Genomic DNA, 23,429 nt, shown 5'->3' with positions numbered 1-23,429 from the left:
AATGGCCATTCAAACACTCGTGACCCCTCCTACACCACCCCCATCCCCCGCCCCAGGGTAATAGGAAAACTGCAGTCTTGTGAAAAAAATCAAGAGAATTCAGATGTGTTCTTATGTTATAACACGGAGAACAGATGACGCATGTTGCTGTGGGCACGTCCTATATTGACAGCGTACCCTGAAAACATACCTCCCGAAAACATCCCCTCCATATTACTACACGAATGATGAAGTTTTCAACTCAGTTTCTCCGTTCTACTAGTCATGCACGATTTTTTTTGAACAAAATGTGCTGAAGATAATAATTACAGTAGAGGCGTGATCTGTAGATGGTAATTACTATTATTTCGCATTATATAATCTGTCATTCAAGATGCATTTTGATTTATTGTTGCTCATCAGCTTCTTTGTTGGCAGACAAACAATGATCATGAGAAAAAGTACATCATGTGAGGCTTGTATAAGATGGATGGAGGTCGAAATATCTCAAAACCAACAGCCCAGACATTGCAAACTAAATGCACTCATGTCACGTTCGGTTAGAGCCGAGTAATACATATCACGTGCAATGGAATGTAACAGTTTATGATGATCTACTTGGGACATCTACTTAAACTGTCGGGAGCGAGAAAGAAGGCACATGGAAAGTGAAGTTCGCCCAAAGCAATCTCCGAAAAGTAAAGAAGTTGACAGGTATAAATCTACTTCTAACTGCCCTTCAAAGATGTTTGTCTTTAGTCAATGTATGTTTGAAGGCCGTGTCATCTGTAAACTGTCGCTCGGTGTTTTGTATCACTCTGTTGTGGTTTGAAAACAGCATGTCTTATTTAGTGGTCAACGCATTTTTTAGTTACACATGGTCAGTCTTTTACCGTATTATGCTACATGTGCACGTAGTCTATGTTCGTTGACAAACAACCGCATTAATACATTTTACAGCGAGCCCTGACTATGGATGCTTATTGTTTGCAGCGAATGAATAATTGATTCTTTTTCGGACGATCAATGCAACTGCACTAGAGCGCCAGGTATTATTCGTCCAAAATGTCGCTATGAACGACTTTAGTCAGGGCGATATGAATAGATCCAGCTTATTTCCACTAGGGATCAAGGTCGTTTGCTTAACAGAGCGAAACATGGAACGATTGGTTGAAATATAACACACCCTCTGCAAAATACGATTTGGATGGCCTTGAGCTGTTTCATCCGGTCCCATATATTCCCGTGAGTGTACTCAGCTACATTCTCAGCGGTTTTAATCGCCACTGTTATCCATTGTGTAAAGACAACATTTCATCACTGGCGTTACGTGACACTGTGAGCAAAGGACTAACAACGACTACGTTCTGCGTGACGAAAGCAGTTAAGTGCTTTGAGAGATAAAAAAGGTAAATTCCTACACTACATATGTCCCCTTCAGTATTCTGTTACCACAGCCTTATCGAATTGTCTAGGTGGCCATAGAGGCATTCTAGACCATAATCATGTGACAGCCTAGATGAGGCGTTTAGACGTGTTCTGTATTCAGGACTTCATTTCCATTGTGAATATAATGTTCAGTTAAATCTGAAAAAAAATAAAACGCATCAGCAGATCGAGTGACTGTTGACAGTACATTGTAACAGGGTTCAGAGAAATGCATTTCTGTTGCCCATTTGCCACAATCTGTGCAATAATGCAGAAGAATGGCTGTTCACTGGGGAGTGTAACTGTATTTTGTAATTTGCGTTACTATTGCTCCTTCGCTTCAGCCTGTACTATACATGCATCCGGGCATTTCATAAGTCTTTTTCATTATATTAATTCTCTGTAGATTGTGATCGTTTTGTGAGTATAGATACAATTCGGTTATGATATGTGAGTGAGTGAGTGAGTTTTACGCCACACTCAGCAATACTCCAGCAATATGGTGGCGGTCTGTAAATAATCGAGTCTGGACCAGAGAGACCAGTGATCAACAGCGTGAGCATCGATCTCTGAACGCTTACTTCATTTGAAACTTCACCTTTGAAACATAAGGCCATCGTATATCCCTGTATTCACAAGCACCTTTCAAGTAACCCGATATCCTGATTTGCTGACATTTACAGATGTGAGTTCAAAAGTTGAAACCACAGGAAATGCTTCATTACAGAGTGTTTCCAATACATTCCTTTCAGTTGTACAGTATAGTGACATTTCTAATCGTATTTACTTGATAGGAAATAGATGAGGAATCATTTGTAAATGTTACAGCTTTCATGCTTTAGAAATTTGCGTGTCATCCCTTATATTAAGAGTATGTATTTGAACAGTTTAATGTTTACGGATCACCAGCGCTCAAACATGTAGGACCACTGAATTTTCCATTGGGAGGCCTGAAAGTTTGTTATCTGACCATTGAAACTAGGGCGGGTGAAAATGCAGTGCACACACACACACACACACACACACACACACACACACACACACACACACACACACACACACACACACACACACACACACACACACACACACACACACACACACACACACACACACACACACACACACACACACCACACACCACACACACACCACACCACACCACATGTGTATGTGTATTCCTGCGCATCAGTTATGCTTGTTTTAAATGTCAGTCTAATTTTGAAAAAAACAATCAGGTTAACTACTGGCTGAAGACGTGCCAATGAATTACGACCTTGCACAGCGACCTCTTGTCCTTTCCCTGCTTCCACTACCCCTTGGATAATTGGAGAACATAATGCCAAACAAAATATCGCACGCGCACATCAGACATACAATAAACGAACCTGTCATCACACATGCGTATAGCCTTTCCTCATTTCATAAAATCAGACATTTTTTCAGTATTTTCCTCAATTAATTAGAAATGATTCAATGAAGTTTAAGATTCGGATGTGCGACACTGCACCAATAAAGAGAACAACTTGCGGGCTAATGGAACATAGGAACCATTATTGCAGAATAATGCCATTATGATTACTGATAAATTGTTGTGCAAGAGCCGTGGTAACAGGTGTTACACACAGCGTGAACACATTCGGCTCTACTATCACTGTGTGTACACACACAGGGTCATCAGAAATACACGAGAATATATAATGCAACTATACCAAAATGCATTCGCCACGTTTTTGGTTGTCAAGAAGTATTTCTGTCTGTGGCAAACATACACAAAGTCACCAGGAACATACGGGGACATATACCGAGGGAAACATGAAAGAACAGGTGTTCCTTTATTCGTTTAAGGTTTCTTCGCAAGCTTTGTATCGCACTGTTCAGTATATAATACAAGCATCACAAATGCATTAGATTCTTCTGTGGTTGTCACGAAATGATCGGTTTCCGCTGCTAAAATAGCTTTATCTTACACACAAGGATAAGCCACGCTGAGTTCAAGTTGAAATCGTGGAAACAACGGCGGCCATAAACGACAAAAAAAACCAACAACATTAAACACATCTGCTTTTTCACACGTCCATCATACAGATAGTTTGACGCAGTTTGACATGCAGGTTAACAGACTATAGACACATGGAATATTGGCCGATGCAATATAAAACATGAATATCCAAATTCCTAAAATGAAGTTGTGCACATCAAATAAACAGTCCGTGACAAAACTTATAGAATGTGCATCATAAATATGTTGTAAGCACCAAATGAAATGCAGTCATATGACTTCAGTGTCTACATGTATCATAGCAGTGAACATTGGTCCATATTTAAACAAAGATCTGGGCAGGTAGAAGCTTTTGTCCATTATGGAACACACGCTCTGCTGATCGCAGCAGGTGACTTTCTCATCTCAACTCCAGACCCAAAGTTTAGACTCACTAATGTAACTGTAGCTACTGACTACAGTCAGCATTTCTGAACTAGAGTTTGCAAACTATTCCATGCTGGTTAAAGATAGTATTTACACATGAACTCGATCATGTATTGTCAGTAAAATTTGTAAGGTTGAAAAGATGATTTTCATGAGTTCATTAAATGACGCAACTCAGTGAAAACTGTTCATTTCTAACAAAGCTATACATCACAACGCACCTGTTACCATGCGTGATATTTGCACATGCTTCACATCAATTTGATGCATGATCCTTGTGCAGTTGCTTGTATGTATGTATGTATGTATGTATGTATGCATGTATGTATGTATGTATGTATGTATGTATGTATGTATGTATGTATGTATGTGTGTGTGTGTGTGTGTGTGTGTGTGTGTGTGTGTGTGTGTGTGTGTGTGTGTGTGTGTGTGTGTGTGTGTGTGTGTGTGTGTGTGTGTGTGTGTGTGTGTGGATGGATGGACGGACGGATGCATGCATGCAGGCAGGCAGGCAGGCAGGCAGACACGCAGGCAGGCAGGCAGGCATGTATGTATAGGTATGTAGGTATGTAGGTAGGTATGTAGGTAGGTATGTATGTATGTAGGTAGGTAGGTAGGTAGGTAGGTAGGTAGGTAGGTAGGTAGGTAGGTAGGTAGGTAGGTAGGTAGGTAGGTAGGTAGGTAGGTAGGTATGCAATCGTGTATGTGCGTGCGTGTGTGTGTGTGTGTGCGTGCGTGTGTGTGTGTATGTGCGTGTGTGTGTGTGTGTGTGTGTGTGTGTGTGTGTGTGTGTGTGTGTGTGTGTGTGTGTGTGTGTGTGTGTGTGTGTGTGTGTGAGTCACTGAGGTTAGATTTACGCCACACTCAGCAATAGTCCAGCTGCATGGCCTGTAAATAGTTGGGTTTGGACCATACAGTCCGATATTCAGTTGCATCTGCACAGCTTGGATAAGATGACATGTGTCAACCAAGTCAGCGAGCCTGACCACCCGAGTCGCCTTTTATGGCACGCATGGGTTGCTGAAGGCCTATTCTACCCGGTACCCTCACGGATCATGTATGTGTGTGTCTGTATTTGTGTCTGTATGTGTGTGTGTGTGTGTGTGTCTGTGTCTGTGTCTGTATGTGTCTGTGTGTCTGTGTGTGTTTGTCTCTCTCTCTCTCTCTCTCTCTCTCTCTCTCTCTCTGTGTGTGTGTGTGTGTGTGTGTGTGTGTGCATGTGTGTGTGTAACTATCAGGGACGTTTTCCCTACCTACTCAAACGTCCTAACTGGACACTGTCCAGTGGTGTAACTTCACAGTGGATAGAGTATCAGAGAATTTGTTCCATATATAACCCGTGCATGTTACTGTAAACTTAGATTATAGTTTTATCAACATGTATTTGCCGTAATATCTGGAAACTGGTATGACGAGGACGGCCACTTTTATGAACAGACAGCTTCTCCATTACAGTTTAGATCCTAACACCATTATCAAACAAATGATTTAACGTTACCTATCCATAGAATAGATCTTATATCACTATACTCAGTGTATGAAACTCAAAAAAGACCAGCAATCCCACGGGACTAATTACTAAAATATGTTGCCGGCCCTGTTAACATGTAACCAGCCTTGTATTAAAAATAGGAAATTAACATATAGTGTTAAAATAATGTAATCAATGAATTACTTTGTAGTCAGGTAAACATAAACATCTGCGAAAATAAATTTAATAAAACCATAACCCGGTGGTCACCCACATTATTCATTGGCTGGACGCATTCTCTGGACAGTCACGGAAAGGCCAGGGAAATAAATGGGGTGGCATGTCTGGAAGCTACGGTTTGATTGATCATGAACTATACAGACGTCGTCAAACTACCACATTTGTAAAATATTTTCGAAACATTTCATGTAGTCAGTGATATTGTAAAACATATGTAAAGTCGCAGAGGGCCGGCCATAAAATGAAGGTGTAAGACCGCTATATAACTGGCAGCGGGGCACACGCTATTTCATACAATGCTATACTTTCTGTGAAGCAAATAACTCTTACTAGTTGGGTGCAATGCGTGGATGAAGTCCCAGTTAACAAATGCTTAGCCTATACAGGAAAGCGTAAATGTATGTTGAAATGAGGATCTCCTCTCCATATGTTACCAGTTACATAATTATGTTAAACGAGCCATGGTAATATGAAGCAGTCATATCACCCAACCATTGAAATCAATTATTATTATCATATAATGGAGGATGTTATCGTTGCAATAAAGAAGTCTGATAAATATGCAAATTAGGACAATACACGATCGACTACCACAAAATCTACACACGCGATGCAAATCCTTCAAGGTTAACATTTCGCTGATGATCGTTGCGGTAATTTTCCATTGCGACATGGACGCCAAGGGCTGGCATAATACCACTGTTATTCCTAATATATATATGATATATGATATATGATATTAATGGTGCAGAATCACACGAGGTTAATAATAATAGTAATATTTCCATGAAGTGTGGATTATCCTATTGCATACGGCTGATGACATCCTGATCTTCACACACACACACCCCAACTCTCAGGAGTCGCGCTACAAAGCACGGTCACCCATCCAAGGACTCTCCGTGCACCTTTTTAACTTCACCTGTTTTTATTACCTAAGTTCTATGTACAGGACGACACACCACCTGCTTCGTTGTGGGGCAGGACTGACGTTCTAGAAACACAGGAATCAACCTGTTAAACACCGTCAACCATCAAAGGACTGTCCGGGCCTCACTTTGCTTAAATTTGTTTGATTTTTGACCTGCGTTCTGTGTACAGGACTACCCACCACCACATTGAAACTGTTGCATGTAGAAAAAACTTTCCATTCGTGGGCTGACTATTGTTACGTTTGGAGACCCGGGCCAAGGACGCAGCAACATGAGAAGATGTATTGCTGTGTATTCTTACTTCCCTTGGGTATTTCACGAAGACCTTTGTCCAAAGTCTGTATGCTTAAATCATTGAGCTACCCGAGGGTAAAAGATGCTCCCAGTTTTGTAGGCCTACACCTCGCGACCCTCCTTGGGGTCTTCTTGTAGTTAAAACGTTCGCACATACGTCAATGATTCGGGTTCTGTTCCCCAACTGGGTACAATTTGTGAAGCCCGTTTCTGGTCTCCCCCGCCGTCATTTTGCTGGAATACTGATAAATGCGACGTACAACCAAAGTCCTCAACTGGCAGAAGTGTATCGGCTGGTCCCACTTCTGCACTCTAATGCACTCTAAAACGCCTGTTAATTTTCTGGTAGGGCTTGTTTCTACGCTTGTGCTCTTGTCTGGTGCATTTAAGAAATTGCTGACATGTCTGTATGCTTAACACGCTGGAATAATGATGTGTTACGTCTGATCCCCCTTTTGTACACTTGTTTCCCCTGGTAAATGAGGTTTAAATCTACTACACTTCTGTATACTTACCTCCTTTTAATGTTGAGGTATGATAGGGTAGCCTAGTAGTTAAAGCGTTCGCTTGTCACGCTGAAGACCCAGGTTCGATTCCCACAGGTACAATGCGCGAATCCCATTTCTGGAGTCCCCCGCCGAGACAATGTTAGAATATTGCGAAAAGCGACGTAAAACTAAGCTCTCTCACTCACTAAACGTACCTCCATTGTTTACATCCTTACCGGATTGCCATAAAAAGCGACGGGATCGGTAGACACATGTCATCGGTTGTTCATGCTGTTAATCACTGGATTGACTGATACAAACTTGATTATATACAGACCGATGCCATATAGCTGACATATTGCTAAGTGCGGCGTAAAACTACTCACTCACTCACTCTTTTACCAGGTTAGTGACGTATGCAGTAAGCTTGCACATGCAACAGTATCTACATGTCATGACACAAATGAGCGTGTGTCACAGCAGCCCATGATCACGCAGAACGGCCAAGTGCAGATTATAATGTTTGCATAACCTACAACTGTACCACTTGCTGGCTGTGTGTTTAGTCTACAAACCTTAACGTGTGGGAGCAACAACACGAAGGTGTTGAGTGATTGTCCATAGACAGCATGCGGTACAATTAGGCCCAGAGATTTATTTGATTTACGTCTTCACGTAAGTATGCTAATTTATGAGTGCCACTACTGGGACCCAGGCAGAAAAGCCAAGTGACGCAACAAATAGTTTAGTACTTTTAACCGTGTTAGGCAGCTTTAAAAAATGATCGACGACACCCTTGGGTCACTGTTTTCGGTCATCACGTCCTGAGGTCACATGGCGGGAATATTGCTGTTATGGGATTGTTACAATTGTAATAACCTTCATTTGTGTGTTAGCCTTGTTTGGGTGTCAAGCAGAACTTTCCAAGATTGATCGAATGGTATGGGATCGAACAAATTAAAGAGTGAAAGACGGATTGCGCTATTCTAACGTCATAAATATTCGGGTTATTTTCTCATGTGATGTGTTCTAGCGTTCGGAATTAACGTCGGTCCTAGGCCCGTAACCGACTGAAAACCAGTCGGACCTACAGATGTTGTTTTCTAGAGGTCTTTATGGCAGACAGGGTATTCATCCCCCAAATCTAAGATCACAGTTTCCATATTATAATTTAGGGTCTAAACATTCTGAACAGGATCCTGAAACATGGTTCTGGGTCGTCAGCAGCTTTTCATAGCTAAGGGAAAGCACTGTTCTGGCGTCACATAGCGAGGACATTGCTGCAGTGATCGACCGCTATCTTGGTTCGCTATTTTAACGTAGGAGACATTAGCTGTACGCGTATTGTGCGTAACGTCACACAGGAATATTGACACGTTTCAGTGGTTGGTAAGATATGAATATTTGCATACTTAAAAAAGTGTAATGTCACGAACAGTAATTCTCAAAGGTTTGCCTGTAGACACATCAACTGGTCCTCTGCAGTGAAAGCTTTGTTTGCCAAAACAGAACTGCACGGCGGAATCAAGTTTTAGACTTTCACGCCTGAATGAAATCTTTTTGCAACCTCTGGACTTAATATTCATGTTATTCTTATACAATAACCAGGTCGCACAATAATCTTCTTTCACACGTTTTGATTTGTCAGAAAGGATCCAGTCATGTTGGTGCAGTTCAGAGTGAACACAATGCACGGGAAGGCAAGCGCAGCCATACACCTACATAAAACCAACTGCTCCACGACAAGTCTGAAGTCCCTGTCTTTACCAGGCATTGCGAATATTAATGATATCATCCGCCTGGATTTATTAACGTCAAGAGATTTCAGTGTCAGCTAACAATGGGGGCGGGCAGCGGCGAAAAGAGAGAGTGCGTATATTAAGAAATATTTTGTTTCTAAATGATTGGTGTAATGCATTTCGTTTTCTAATGTGACGATGGTTGTGATTCTGAATTTAGATTCTGACTTTGTGACCACCCCCGTCTGGTCTTGTTTCAAAAGTAAATATGTTGTTTCCCCGAGGGTTGTTATCAAGGCATAACAAGCTGACTGGTCGACTGTTGTGTGTAAGTTATTCAAATTCAAATGTTTGTTGTGTGGAAGGCCATAGTCCCGTATACATAAAGTGCACATGGCACAGTATAGGATCAATTAAACACAAGACATACATTTCATTTCTGCTCTGGAAGGCATATTTGAAGCTTAAGATAATAAATAAAAACTTGATAGTTTGTGATCGCAAAAAAGCGAACAATTTGTTGCACTGAAGGCCCAACTAAATATTTATTTGGTATGCATTTCTTTCGAATATTCTTTAAGGATGGACATGAAATGGTGAAGTGGTACGGTACTTCGACAATGTTACATGAACAATGTGTGTATACCATTTCAGACTGTTCAATTTTTAGATGTCTCCCGTTATCAGTGTTTAACTTTGCACACCCAACTCGAGAACGAGCAAAGTCGGTTGCTTATGTACACGAGGTCAAAATTATTACATATTTCTCATAAAGTTTAGTCTCATTTCAAAACTTCACAGTATGTTATGAGGCCTGTGTATGTGGTTACAATGTAGACTGATTTCTCAGCTAACTTTTCAACCAGCTGCAAACTTTATGCAGATGAATTACACGAGGATCATGGCTGGAAAACAGATATCGTGCATAAACAGCTGCGTTTGGCTGTAACGTTTTATTAACAATTCGCAAATTTTCACCGATTTTTACCATCTGTTAAACCCGTGACAATCTTTACGCTCTTTTTGCAAAGCATCAGTTCATGTGTAAACAGTACCTATAAACAGTGTGGGATATTCGGCTTTATTAGTTTGGAAGTGTTGCTTGACGTAAGTGGCGATATTTACTCTGCTGAATCTAAACATTTAATGGGCATTATATATTTGTCCATTCATGAGTGTGCACATCTTTATCCCTGTCTTTATCGGCGACAAGGCCAATGGGTGGACTAACACTCTAAAACCGGCATATGTCAAAAAACGCCATCATGTACAGCCCCCACACACTTGAACTCGACCGTCATCTCAGTTTTATCTCACCCTCCGTCAGTTGTCTTCTCCCAACCTTTGACCTTTATGGGGAAGGTAACACGTGACAGCATTGAACCCCGGGGTAGCTGAGGGGATTTTTTTCATTTACAACCTACCCGGAAGGAGAGAGGCAGGCAGAACGAGCGTTCAAGAAATGTATGTACATATTCCGTCATATAGCTATATCTTGATTACCTTGTAGCTTACAGTTTATGTTCCATACATTGGACTTTTACACGGTATTTATGAATTGTTGCCCGCTGTGTTGTATTACATGACATTCTGTTTCATGCTGCATGTTGGATACGACACGAGATTTGAAGCGTGTCCAGTTAATTATACACACCAAGGCTACCCTTGAAGAAGTTTAATGCTATGCATTGCCAGTTGATGATATATCTGTAGGTGGTGATACGTTTAACAGTATGCATTGCCAGTTGATGATATATCTGTATATATTGAGACGTTTATTAGTATGCATTGCCAGTTGATGATATATCTGTATATACTGAGACGTTTAACAGTATGCATTGCCAGTTGATGATGTATCTGTGGGTACTGAGATGTTCAACAGTATGCATTGCCAGTTGATGATATATCTGTATATATTGACACGTTTAACAGTATGCATTGCCAGTTGATCAGTTGATGATGTATCTGTGGGTACTGAGATGTTCAACAGTATGCATTGCCAGTTGATGATATATCTGTATATATTGACACGTTTAACAGTATGCAGTTGTAAGTGTAGAGACTAAGGCCCCCCCTTAACAATACCGTGGTGTAGTTGTTGTAGTGCACCACACTACTCCCTACAATGGAAGTAATCGACAAAATTATTACCATGCATTCATAATACTCTTACGAAACAGCTGGACTACACCGTCTGCGCATTTTATTAATTGTGGACCGGTACCATGTCATATTTTAGTAGGGCAGAGGCATGTCATATTTTATTGGAGCAGCGTCATGTCATATCTAGTGGAACACTGTCATGTCATAGTATAGTAAAGCAGTGTCATGTCATGTTTGGTTGAGCCATGTCAAGTTATAGCTTAATGGAGCATTGTCATGTAATATTTCCGTGAACCAGCGTCATGCCATATTTTAGTGGACGAGTGATATGTCAGTGGTATGTCAGTGGTATGTCAGTGGTATGTCTGTGATTTATTAGAGCAGTGTCATAAATACATACGGCTTCTAATGTCATTGGAAATCTGAAAGAGAGCCTTGTATGTAGTGTTAGTTATCTAGAGAGCTTGGATGAATGGTGTGCGTTTATCCCTGGTTTACCAGTAGGGAATAACTGCCTGCAAAGTAACATTTGAAACAGCGGGTCAGTGTGGACGGGTCACTGTGCCCTATACGACAAACGTATGACAACACAGTAGGTGTCCCGCAAGTGTGACATGAAATGGGTGTTTGGTGTGTGTGATATGTCCAGCTATGCCTGTATTGTAGAGAGGGTATTCCATTCTCCCTTATCTGTACCTTTGAATTTGCAGATTGTCTCCCAGAACGAGTCACTGACACTCTTTAAGACTTTTTTTGTTTCGTGAAACTTTAAGACGAAATTAAAGAACTTTAGTAATGACGGTAGTAAATGTGAATTATATAAATGCACAATATATAGTTTAATTCAGTGTCCTTGTAGAAAATATCTGTATCAGTGATTAACGAACAATTTGTTTTTTATCGCCTGTTCACATTGACACTGGTTTGTCATTATAGTCACAGCGACACTGAGGCCGGGAGAGTATTGTGTTAGGCTGTACCAGCTATTCTCCAAATATGGAATCAGTTGGTGGTGATCTGTAGCCTGTTTTTGCATTCATAGCATTAACTGTTAGTTTTGAATATAACTGATATTCTAGTTGTTTCCTAAAAGGAAACATTTAAAGTACATAAAAACTTACCACTGGTAGCATATGTGTAATTTTAATTTCTGGCTAGATGTGTCTAAATTGCAAACAGCTGAAGGGATGGTGCAAATCCAACTAGGGTCCATGCAGAAGCAAATGTACTGTAACTCCCCTTAGTCTCTAGTATGGTGATCTACCTTCTGTGGTTGGCGATCTGTAGCCCATTTATGTACTGTTTTGTCCGCATTTGAAATCAAATTTTACATATAGATGCTACTTATACTTCTAAATTACTATGATATTCTTGTTGGTTTAGCTGTCCTTCGTACCCATTTGTGTCATAATTTAAATGTATTTATGGAGAATTTACAACGTGTTTTAGTCATGATATAGCTGAAATATTGCCGATGTGACTTTAAAGTTTACCTCACTCACTCTCTCATTCTGGTTGTTTTGCTGTCCCTTGAGGACATGTTTTATATTATTCCCCATAAACGTCAAAATGGTTAACCTCAGGAGACTGCAGCATGAGCCGGGTAACAAAGGCTATCCCCAGCCCGCCTGCCTAGACGCTGTCTGAAGGTCCAGTCCTCTTGCACAAAGCATTCTCTATTGACCCATGAAGGTCGATCCCTGGTCAGACTGTCACACGTGGCTTTGTGACAGATGTGTGGTCAGTCTATAGTATCCCGTACCTCTCTACACTATCATGCTATAGTGGCCAACCGGTCATTGTATAACTGTTATTATTCATCCAGTTGACCTGCAGATGACTGGCCGTGACCTCTTAGCCATGGTTGTCACGTTCAAGCTGTTTCTATTTCGTTTGTACTGATAGCAAGACCGTTATTCAGAGATATAGTCAACTCAGGCAATGTACTGAAGATCATAAGAAACAGAAGTTTCGAACAAAGGAAATCGCATAAAAGTAAGCGTTCATGCTTATGTCTTCACTTTAAAAACTTGACAAGGTTGCGTTTCTTTTGCTGTTCAGTATGTTAGAAAACTCAAAAAGTCAAAGTGTCCATGATACTTTAAAAAATGAAATGATTTCAATCAAATCACCATTTGGCATAGCAGGAACATATAAGTTAAAAATAACGTTATATTTCTTAACGAGAGTCTTGTCACGTCGAAATTTGTCAATCATTGTAATTTCTCGGTATTTTATTCATTTTCTCGTTGCTACGATATTTTCTTTCGCTACGTATAGTTTCTTTCAAAAACACGAAATCATATTTTTAAAAGAATCTTGAAGCAAAGCAAAATTAACCGCGACAGCGACAAAATAATTGAAGTTACTACAAAATACCCGAAGCAACAAGTAAATACCCGAAATTTCAAAATGTGACAGAAACGTGAAGTATTAAATGAGAAAGAGTCGAAGTAACGAGAAAATATTCGGAGTAACAAGGAAATGATGTGATGTACCACCAAAAAACGCCCAAGCACAGACAAAATATTCGAAACAGCAACTAGTATTTTATGCTACAAAAGTGGCAGCTTTAGGCGTCCTTACTTATCACGACGCAAAATGGGAACGCGATCGGATCTGACAGTGACATCAGCCCCTGCTCAGCCTTGACCTGAAACACGATGCGTTTCACCAGCTGAGAACCTTGCACGTCTTTACTGAAGAGTTTTGGGGCTTTTCATTGTTAATAGAATGTAGTGTTGTCATGACGTCAGCGGAAAATTCGATCTGTAGTTGTAACTCAATGCCCTCAAATAAGTCGACATATTTCGTGGTTGTCTCAGCTGCTTGTTTGTTGGTAAATGTCGACCTTTCTGTGCTGAATTCGTGACTGACATATAGGACGTATGGTTCCTCAGTTACTATAACTCCAAAGTTTTTAAAAAATATACTATAACTCAGTAAACTCCATTCAGTAAACCAACACTCGGTGGATATGTATTTTCACATAAACGCCATTCGAATACATAGTTTGATCACTGTTTGAAACCACACGTAGAGGGAGTTTTGGGCTGGTGATGTCCGCTCCCTCCATCAAGTTTTTAAAAAATATGCACTTTAAAGTTCCAGTTTCCATCCGACCTGTTCCCAGGAATGCAATCTCTAAAACACACGAATAATGTGTGTACGAGTGTGCAACATACATTAGAAACACTCACTCACACTGCCGTACATCCCAATACTACAACCACAACACTACTTCAGTAACAGTCACACAGAAACATGGACGCCCGCACGTACCCACGCACACACAAACATATACATATACGGTGATCGTAATTCTATGTGTCATTCACTCACTGACCCACCCACCCACACCCACCCCACGACTCCACTCACTCACTCACCCACCCACTCTCTGACCCACGCACCCACTTACCTACTCAAATAGATACCAATACTAACACGTATTGCACTCCACACAGGAACGAACACTCATACACACACAAACATACATACCGGTACATACATACATACCGATATATACATACGTGCGTGCGTGCGTGCGTGCGTGCATCCATCCATCCATCCATCCATCCATCCATACATACATACATACATACATACATACATACATACATACATACATACATACATACATACATACATACATGCATGCATACAATGTACATGTATATACGAGGGGATGTCAATAAGTTTTGAGCCTTGGGCATTTTTCATACCCAGGTGTCACAGCCTTATGGTACGACATTGAACCTTGGGGTGTAGCTGATGTGATATATAAGTTTTGGTATCCTACTCTCAGAAGTTATTGAACAGCTCACACTGACAGAAAGAGATCCCTCTCACGACAGTGAAAATGAATAAAATTGAGTATAGAGAAGTAATTAAGTTTTTAGTTCTTAAAGGAAACTCGGCGAAGAACATTGAAGAAAGGTTTTCAGCAGTTTATGGGAAGTCTTCCCCTTCATGTTCAAAGCCTCCAGATCAGTGCAGAAGGTAATGGCGACAGTCTTCTGAGATAGCAAAGGCGTCATCCACATAGATTGTTTACCAAAAGGAAGAACAATGAATGGGGAATATTACGCTAACTTGTTGAGGCAAGTGCGACAGTCACTCAAGGAGAAGCGCCGGGGCAAGATCAGACGTGGTATTCTTCTACATCAAGACAATGCTCCAGTACACACCTCTCGCGTTGCAGCCGCTGCTGTCCAGGAATGCGGGTACGAAATCTTGCCGCATCCCCCCTACTCTCCAGACCTGGCACCAAGTGATTACCATCTGTTCCCAAATCTCAAGAAACACTTAGTAGATTGCAGGATGATAATGAGCTTATTGCTGCTACTCAGGCTTGGTTTGAGGACCAAAATGGAGCCTTCTACAGAGATGGCATCAGCGACTGGCAGAAAAGATGGAACAAGTGTCTTGACTCACAAGGGGTCTATGTTGAAAAATAAATGTGGTTCATACAAATATTTGGTGTTTTTCTATGCAAGGCTCAAAACGTATTGACATCCCCTCGTATCAATACACTTGTTCCATATGGAATGATCGTAATTCTGTGTTTCCTTTTCTGTTACAGCAGCAAGATGTTTTTGTCTCAGTTCCAGATTGAGAAGTTGGAGTATTATTTCAACTTTTTTGGTGAGAGAACATTACCCACTACCAATACTGCAACCTGCACGCCGAGTCTGGTTTTATGCCGCTTTTAGCAATATTCCGGCAATATCACTTCGAGGACACGAGAAATGGGCTTCCCACGTTGTACCCATGTCGGGAATCGAACCCTTGTTTGTCGTGACAAGAGAACACTCTTATAAGAAGCAGACATCACCGCCGCTGCCCATCACAGCTGGTCGGACAGTAGCAGTGTATATTTCAGTGATTGAAGTCACAAGAGTATGGATACTATAGTGCATAGGCAAAGACTGCTGTCACTGTTGCCTGTGAGATTCTCTATACCCGAATACCCATTACCCAGCTTATATGTTCAAAATACGTCCACGTCCCATTTCTAGTGTCCCCTGTAGTGATATTGCAGGAATATCAATACATGCGGCGTAACACCATACTTACTCTTCAATACGTGTCTGAGAGCTGAAGTATATTCATCAACGGGCTCCCATTATCACTTTCGGGTTGATTGACTGTAAATACGGGAGACTACTACAGATGAATTCCTCCCGTGAAGATCTGATCTTCATTAACCTATGGTCATGTTTGTCGTAAGAGGCGACTAGCGGGATCGGGTGGGCAGGTACAAGACTTGGTTGACACATGTCATCGTATCCCACTTGCGTAGATCGATGCTCATGCTGTTGATCACTGGATTGTCTGGTCCAAACTTGATTTTTAGAGATAGCTGCCAGTTAGCTGGAAAATTGTTGAGAGAGTCTTAAAATTAAACGCACTCACTCACTCTTCCTTGTCTCAGTTCGTTATAGTTTTATTGTCAAAATATTACTCGTCAAGAGGCAAGTGAGTGAGTTTTATTCGGGTTTTATTCTGAAATCTATGGGCAAGGGCGTAGTGCTGTTATTTGAAATTACAATCAGATCGGGATTCCAGCCCACGATCATATGATTTAGGTGTCTGTATGTGATCATGTCATTCTGAAGTAATAAGTAACATTCAACACAAGTAACACAAGTAAATTATTCAAAACGCAGGAGTTTATGACCGTGTCCTCAACTTGTTTTCAGACGCAGATGGAAACGGGAAACTTGAGCTGCGTGACCTTGAGTTCATCAAGAAGGTAACAGTATAGTGTACCTTTACCCTGTCCTTGTTTTTGTGACCGGCAAGCCAGAGCAACCATAACTCTTGTCAAATGTATATTATCATTTGAAATTGTCATACGATAGATACACCGTATCAAAATACTGGCACTAAGTGAGCACTCTAGATTAATATGGTTTTACTCTGTTTTTAGCAATACTGCAGCAATATCACTCCGGTGGACACCAGAAATAGACTTCACACGCTGTACCCATATGAAGGTGGTGGAAGGGAAAAGTCAAGTAGAATAAATTGTTCGCTCGTCACGAATCAGGTTCAATTCCCCACATGGGAACAGTGTGTGAAGTCATTTTAAGGTTTTCGCCGTCACGATATTGCCATGTTATTGCTAAAAGCGGGGTAAAACAAAACCCACTCACTCACAATACAGTGTGGAGTTATTCGGGGAACCACAAAACAGTATCGGAAAAGACAGTTGCCGGTTTATACAGTGTCTATTCTGTATTATTTACGTGCTCCAGCAATTTTGAAAATTACTGACTGTTGGCCGGCACAAACTGACATGTCAAAAACAACCTAATACCCTTGCCAAACTGTCTCCTAAATTACCCATAAACTGTCACCGACATATTTACACATTGGCTATTCTAAAGCTCACAACCACATATTCCATGAAAATGTCAGCGTTCTGTGGGGGACCCCGTGATAACGTTTTACGAAATGTTTTGGCTTTGTGAAACCATGTGCGAAATCAGCTGGATTGGAAGCGCTCGTAAAATCGTGTTATCATCTGTGTTTCAGCGTATCCTGGATTTCACCGGATGGACGGAGAACTCTCAACAGGCTCTGAAGTCAGCTGAAGTCCACGAAGCCTTCTTCGAAGTGTTGTTTAAGCGGGTCGAAGGGGATTCTGCAGAGCCGAAGCGTGAGTATGACTATTCTTGAAATGAGTTTCTATTTCGTAGTTTTAACGGCAGTGAAGTAGTGAATAGCAGTTTTAGCAGCAGCAGCGGCATTAGTAGTAGTAGTGACAGTAGTAGAAAGAGTCGTAGTAGTGGTAGTAGTGAGAGTAGTAGTAGCAGCAGCAGTAGTGGTAGTAGGAGTTTTAGTATCAGGTGAAATAGTTGTAAAAGTAGTCGTCGTCGTCGAAGCAGTAGTAGTAGTAGTAGTAGTAGTGCCAGTACCAGTAGTAGCAGTAGCAGTAGCAGTTCCAGTAGTAATAGTGGTAGCAGCACCAGTAGCAGTAGCAGTAGCAGTAGTAGTAGTAGTAGTAGCAGTAGCAGTAGCAGTAGCAGTAGCAGTAGCAGTAGCAGTAGCAGTAGCAGTAGCAGTAGTAGTAGTAGTAGTAGTAGTAGTAGTAGTAGTAGTGGTAGCAGCAATAGCAGTAGCAGTAGCAGCAGCAGTAGTAGTAGTAGTGGTAGCAGCACCAGTAGCAGTAGCAGTAGCAGTAGCAGTAGTAGTAGTAGTAGTGGTGGTAGCAGCACCAGTAGCAGTAGCAGTAGTAGTAGTAGTGGTAGTAGTAGTGGTAGTAGCAGCACCAGTAGCAGTAGCAGTAGCAGTAGTAGTAGTAGTAGTAGTAGTGGTGGTAGCAGCACCAGTAGCAGTAGTAGTAGTAGTAGTAGTAGTAGTAGTAGTAGTAGCAGCAGCAGCAGCAGCAGCAGCAGCAGCAGTAGTAGTAGCAGTAGCAGTAGTACGTAGTCTTTACCTCTCCCTGAAGGAGCCAGGGGATAATCTTGATCATGTTGTGGTTGTGGCTCATGCAGAGGAGGTTACTCTCACGGAGTGGATGAACATGTGGGAGAAGTTGCTGCCGTGCACTATGGGGATGCAGAACTTCCCGGTGTGGATGAGGCTGCTGCCAGAGACTCTTTTCAGGATGATCGACAGGAATGGTGAGTCGAGACCTCAGGGAGGAAGGGTCAGCGATGACAGTAACGATCAAGGCAGAAATTAGTACTACAGTAAGATTGTAGTGTATGTAAGGCGGTAGTGATGAAGGCAGACTGCAGTAAGAGTGTAACATCAGCAGAGTGGTAGTATGAAGGCAGACTGCAGAGGGACTGTAACATCAGCATGGTGTTAGAGATGAAGGCACACTCCAGTAGGACTGTAACATTAATAGGACGGTATAGATGAAGGTACACTGTAGTAGGACTGTAACATAGTTGAAAGGTAGAGATGAAAGCAGACGTGAGTAGAATTGGAACACCTGTAGGACAGTAGAGATGAATGCTGACATTTGTAGAACTTAACACCAGTAGGGTGGTAGAAATGAATGCAGACATCACTAGGACTGTAAGATCAGTGGGGCGGTAGAGGTTAAGGCAGACATTAGCAGAACTGACACGACATTATCATAATCATTATCATCAGTGTGGTTAAACAGCAGGGAATGGTCGATATCCATGGGGCACTGACAGAAATGAATATGAGAAGCTGAAAACAGGTAAACTGAACTCTTTTACCCATTTTGTCTAGACTATATCACTGGCATATTATGACACTGGCATGGCCTGCTCAGACAATATGCTGTACTAACTCTGATCATATGCATGTTGCAGGGGATAACGAGATTGACGAAGACGAGCTCGCTCACTTCTATGAAAAAATGTGTGATGTGGAACCAGATGAGGCCAAGACGCAGGCCAAGAAGGCCATAGACCAGATGACTGATGTGAGTAAAGCATGAATAACTACAGGTCAAGAAGGCCATAGACCAGTTGACTGATGTGAGTATAGCATGAATAACTACAGGTCAAGAAGGCCTTACACCAGATGACTGATGTGAGCATAGCATGAATAACTACAGGTCAAGAAGGCCATAGACCAGATGACTGATGTGAGTATAGCATGAATAACTACAGGTCAAGAAGGCCATAGACCAGATGACTGATGTGAGTATAGCATGAATATCTACTGGTCAAGAAGGCCATAGACCAGATGACTGATGTGAGTAAAGCATGAATAACTACAGGTCAAGAAGGCCATAGACCAGATGACTGATGTGAGTATAGCATGAATAACTACAGGTCAAGAAGGCCATAGACCAGATGACTGATGTGAGTAAAGCATGAATAACTACAGGTCAAGAAGGCCATAGACCAAATGACTGATGTGAGTATAGCATGAATAACTACAGGTCAAGAAGGCCATAGACCAGATGACTGATGTGAGTATAGCATGAATAACTACAGGTCAAGAAGGCCATAGACCGATGACTGATGTGAGTATAGCATGAATAACTACAGGTCAAGAAGGCCATAGACCAGATGACTGACGTGAGTATAGCATGAATAACTACAGGTCAAGAAGGCCATAGACCAGATGACTGACGTGAGTATAGCATGAATAACTACAGGTCAAGAAGGCCATAGACCAGATGACTGATGTGAGTAAAGCATGAATAACTACAGGTCAAGAAGGCCATAGACCAGATAACTGATGTGAGTATGTCACCGTACACCAAAATATCTAATGTATAAAACTTATTATAGATATTAAACAACAAACAAAGCCTAAACGAAATGACTCAGTTTTCGCATTTTGCAGAACGGTAACTACCCGTTGGACGCAACAAGCTACGAGCAGATCTTTGCCAACTTCCTGATAGGAAGGACACCATTCGGACCTGGTCGTTTTATCTTCGCCTGCTTCAGCCACAAGGATCCACAGTTCCAACTCATCGCTCCCGTGGTAGAGGAGGCGAAGCCGGCGTCCCGGGCTAGGAGGGGCAGCAAAGGGGTAGAAATACCGAGGATCAAGAGACAGGCTTTACAGTGAGCGCACCTGCGCGCACCTGCTATGTGGGATGTTCATCTCGAGACTAGAGGAGTATCATTTCGCCACATGAACAATACGTCAGTTTGTGTAACTGTAGTTCTATGTTGGAGTGTGGTCGCAAAGTGATCTGTGGTGGGGTGTCTGTGGCGTTATTTCCCTTACCTGTAAGGATCTGCCGATATTCTCTTTAAGTGATTCCGTGCTTTTTAATTGGTTAACCAAGCCATCTGTCTATTACATTTACTAAAACTGTAACACTATGTTGGTGTGTTACCGTGAAGCGATCTGACAGAAATGCCAACCCCAAAGTGCTGCAGATAGTAGTTTCAGGGATCAAAATTAGTAGGTTGACCACAAAATTAGTAGCCCGCTAAATACTTAAAATCATGATGGATTTTGAGAAAGATAATATGACACAAATCAATTAAGTTCACATAACCAACAGCAGATTTCAAAATTATTAGCATTACATTTCTTCTTGTCTCTCTTTGGCAAAAATTAATTTAATCGACGGAAATATATGTTTGCACATATCCAAATTTTAATGGATTTTCGAAAAACATTCGTAGAATTTCACATTGTATTGGTGTTGTCTGAGGCTACAACTCGTGGTGACTATGATAAAGTCATATCTGTGCATAGATTTGCATATCTGTCTGAGGTGGGACTGTGCAAAGTTATGCCCCTTGCGTGTAAGGATTCCAATACAGTGATTCTGTGACATTTGTTTGGCTAACCAATGTTGTGTTTTGGTGTTATGGTTCTGAATGACCTCCAGGTGACATCCATATGACAAATTGCGAACGAACTGTATATCTTATAACAGAACGTTAATGTTTTCATGATGCTTCCCCAAACACTGTCAAATATTTTGGAACCGCCTCCAAATTTCTTCTGACTCATTTACCAATATTACATGACCGTCCCTCACTAACAAATAAATACACAAAATCCTTTTGAAGAAGTCTTGGAGATCAGCCCTTTCCTTTCTGAGTCTTCAGACAACCGTATTTGCTTCCTCCTTGATAGCGTGTCTATCAGGTCACACTGCACCACGTGTATTCATTCAGCATAACCAGATCCCCATATTAAATAACATATGCAGACTGGCTTCAATGGCTCGACACTTTCTAATTACATGTATATAACTTTCACTAATAAGCGCACACAAGAAAGTACACACGTATGCTTATGAACAAGGATCATTCATCCTGTGTTGGGAATGAGCGCCACAAAGCTGTTCATCCTTAAAGCAACAACAACCGCATCAGTCTTAAGCTGTCGAGACTAGCATGCGAAACAGCCACTGACTCGCTAGCCCTTGGCTAGTAAAACTCCAGTCGGGGTAGTACATGTCCAGAGTCACTGGTGAATTTTCATGAGGTCATTTTGTGAAAATATCACTCTCTCCGACTTGTTACGCTATAACACATTTCTAAATCATGCGTGATTATGTCCTGATAAAAAATGTTCATCATACTCATAAAACAAAAACAAAAAAAAAACATCTCTACATTCGAATTTCGAACTAGTAAATATATTGTTGGATGGTAACTTTCATGCATAGCTAGCCCGACTGGCTAGCAAGCTTTGGCAACTATTTCGTATACACCGGTTGGGACCACTCGTTCACCAGTTTTCCGTCCTCAAAGAACCATGGGATAAACTCTTCCACTTCTGGAAAATATTTTTGTCACAGATACTTCGAACTGTAATTGTCTTGCCGATATCATAAAAACTATCACCACTGTTCTATCTTTCAAATTAACGCTAAATACACACTGGTTTGATCAGTACTGGAAGTTCCAGTGTTGTACTCTCTGCTGAAAAACAGAGCACAGAGCACATCACAATTGTGAATAATGTTTGTTATGTTTTAAAGATGCATGAACACATGTATCACTATCTTAATAACATTTGAGAGACGGACGTTTATTTATGACCTCCACTGTACATAAATTGTAGAAAGTCTTATTGGTCATTTCATAAAATAAACCTTGTAAATTACTGTCTTTAGTCATCATTTGGGGCAGTGGGCGGCGTAAAACCATACTCACTTACTGAGGCATTACTCCAGGTTCTACTGATTGGTAGAATATTGTTTTATGCCGCAAACGTCAATGGTCCATGCAGTTAGTCTGTGAGTTGTCTCCCCTAGGCCTAGATTTTCGAAGCTCTCTTAGCGCTAAGATAGTCGTAAGTGCCATACATTAACATTAACTTACGACTATCTTAGCGATAAGAAAGCTTCGAAAGTCTAGTTATAGTCTAGTCTAGTTATATATATATATATATCACTGTATCCCAGGACATACTATTTTCAGCAATACAAGCCCATGTGGCCGCGACAATACCTACACCTAGGACACTTTAAAGGGAAACTCTGGAAAATCCATAGATCAGATTTGCTGCTCATAAAGCCTTGTGGGATACATAAATAAATCAGGGATCTGACCCATGAGGGAGTTTAGTTGTACCCCACACTCGGCAATATTCCAGCTATATGGTGGCAGTCTGGACATAATCAAATCTGGACCAGACAATCCAGTGATCAACAGCATGAGCATCGATTTGCGCAATTGGGAACTGATGACCTGTGTCAACCAAGAAGGCAAGTCTGACCACCGGATCCTGTTAGTCGCCTCTTACGACTAGCATAGTCACCTCTTATGGCAGCATAAGGCCTATTCTACCCTGGACCTTCATGGGTTCTGACCCATGAATAATCAAGCAATGTTTCAGCAATATCACAATAGTCTGGACAAGGCAATCCAGTGACTGACATCATGAGAGTGTTAGCATTAT

General features: G+C 41.3%; 1 protein-coding gene across 5 annotated transcripts; it reads left to right on the top strand.

Moving 5' to 3' along the window:
• The first annotated feature begins 601 nt into the window (after window positions 1-601).
• Window positions 602-22,632, top strand: LOC137259793 (sarcoplasmic calcium-binding proteins I, III, and IV-like). 5 transcript variants are annotated; one of them, XM_067797405.1, is made up of 8 exons: window positions 7,818-7,935; window positions 8,909-9,129; window positions 15,688-15,749; window positions 16,808-16,860; window positions 17,646-17,769; window positions 18,608-18,736; window positions 19,406-19,518; window positions 20,394-22,632. In XM_067797405.1, the coding sequence occupies exons 2-8, from the start codon at window positions 9,101-9,103 to the stop codon at window positions 20,622-20,624; spliced, it is 741 nt and encodes a 246-aa protein (XP_067653506.1). In that variant the 5' UTR covers window positions 7,818-7,935; window positions 8,909-9,100; the 3' UTR covers window positions 20,625-22,632. The 5 variants fall into 5 exon arrangements, with proteins under 5 accessions (XP_067653505.1, XP_067653508.1, XP_067653509.1 ...); XM_067797404.1 differs by lacking the exons at window positions 7,818-7,935; window positions 8,909-9,129 and adding an exon at window positions 602-693; XM_067797407.1 differs by lacking the exons at window positions 7,818-7,935; window positions 8,909-9,129 and adding an exon at window positions 1,019-1,388.
• The last annotated feature ends 797 nt before the right edge of the window (window positions 22,633-23,429 follow it).

This window comes from Haliotis asinina, chromosome 13, assembly GCF_037392515.1.
Source record: "Haliotis asinina isolate JCU_RB_2024 chromosome 13, JCU_Hal_asi_v2, whole genome shotgun sequence".
NCBI classification, from domain to species: Eukaryota; Metazoa; Mollusca; class Gastropoda; order Lepetellida; family Haliotidae; genus Haliotis; species Haliotis asinina.
The sequence above is the reverse complement of the archived record's forward strand: the minus strand, read 5'-3'. Positions and strand labels throughout refer to the sequence as shown.

Coding starts and splice junctions, on each gene's coding strand:
- LOC137259793 (XM_067797404.1), top strand. CDS start 641: ATGGAAAGTGAAGTTCGCCCAAAGCAATCTCCGAAAAGTAAAGAAGTT. Junction 694..15,687: donor AAAAGTAAAGAAGTTGACAG/GTATAAATCTAC, acceptor TTTCTGTTACAG/CAGCAAGATGTTTTTGTCTC. Junction 16,861..17,645: donor ACCTTGAGTTCATCAAGAAG/GTAACAGTATAG, acceptor TCTGTGTTTCAG/CGTATCCTGGATTTCACCGG.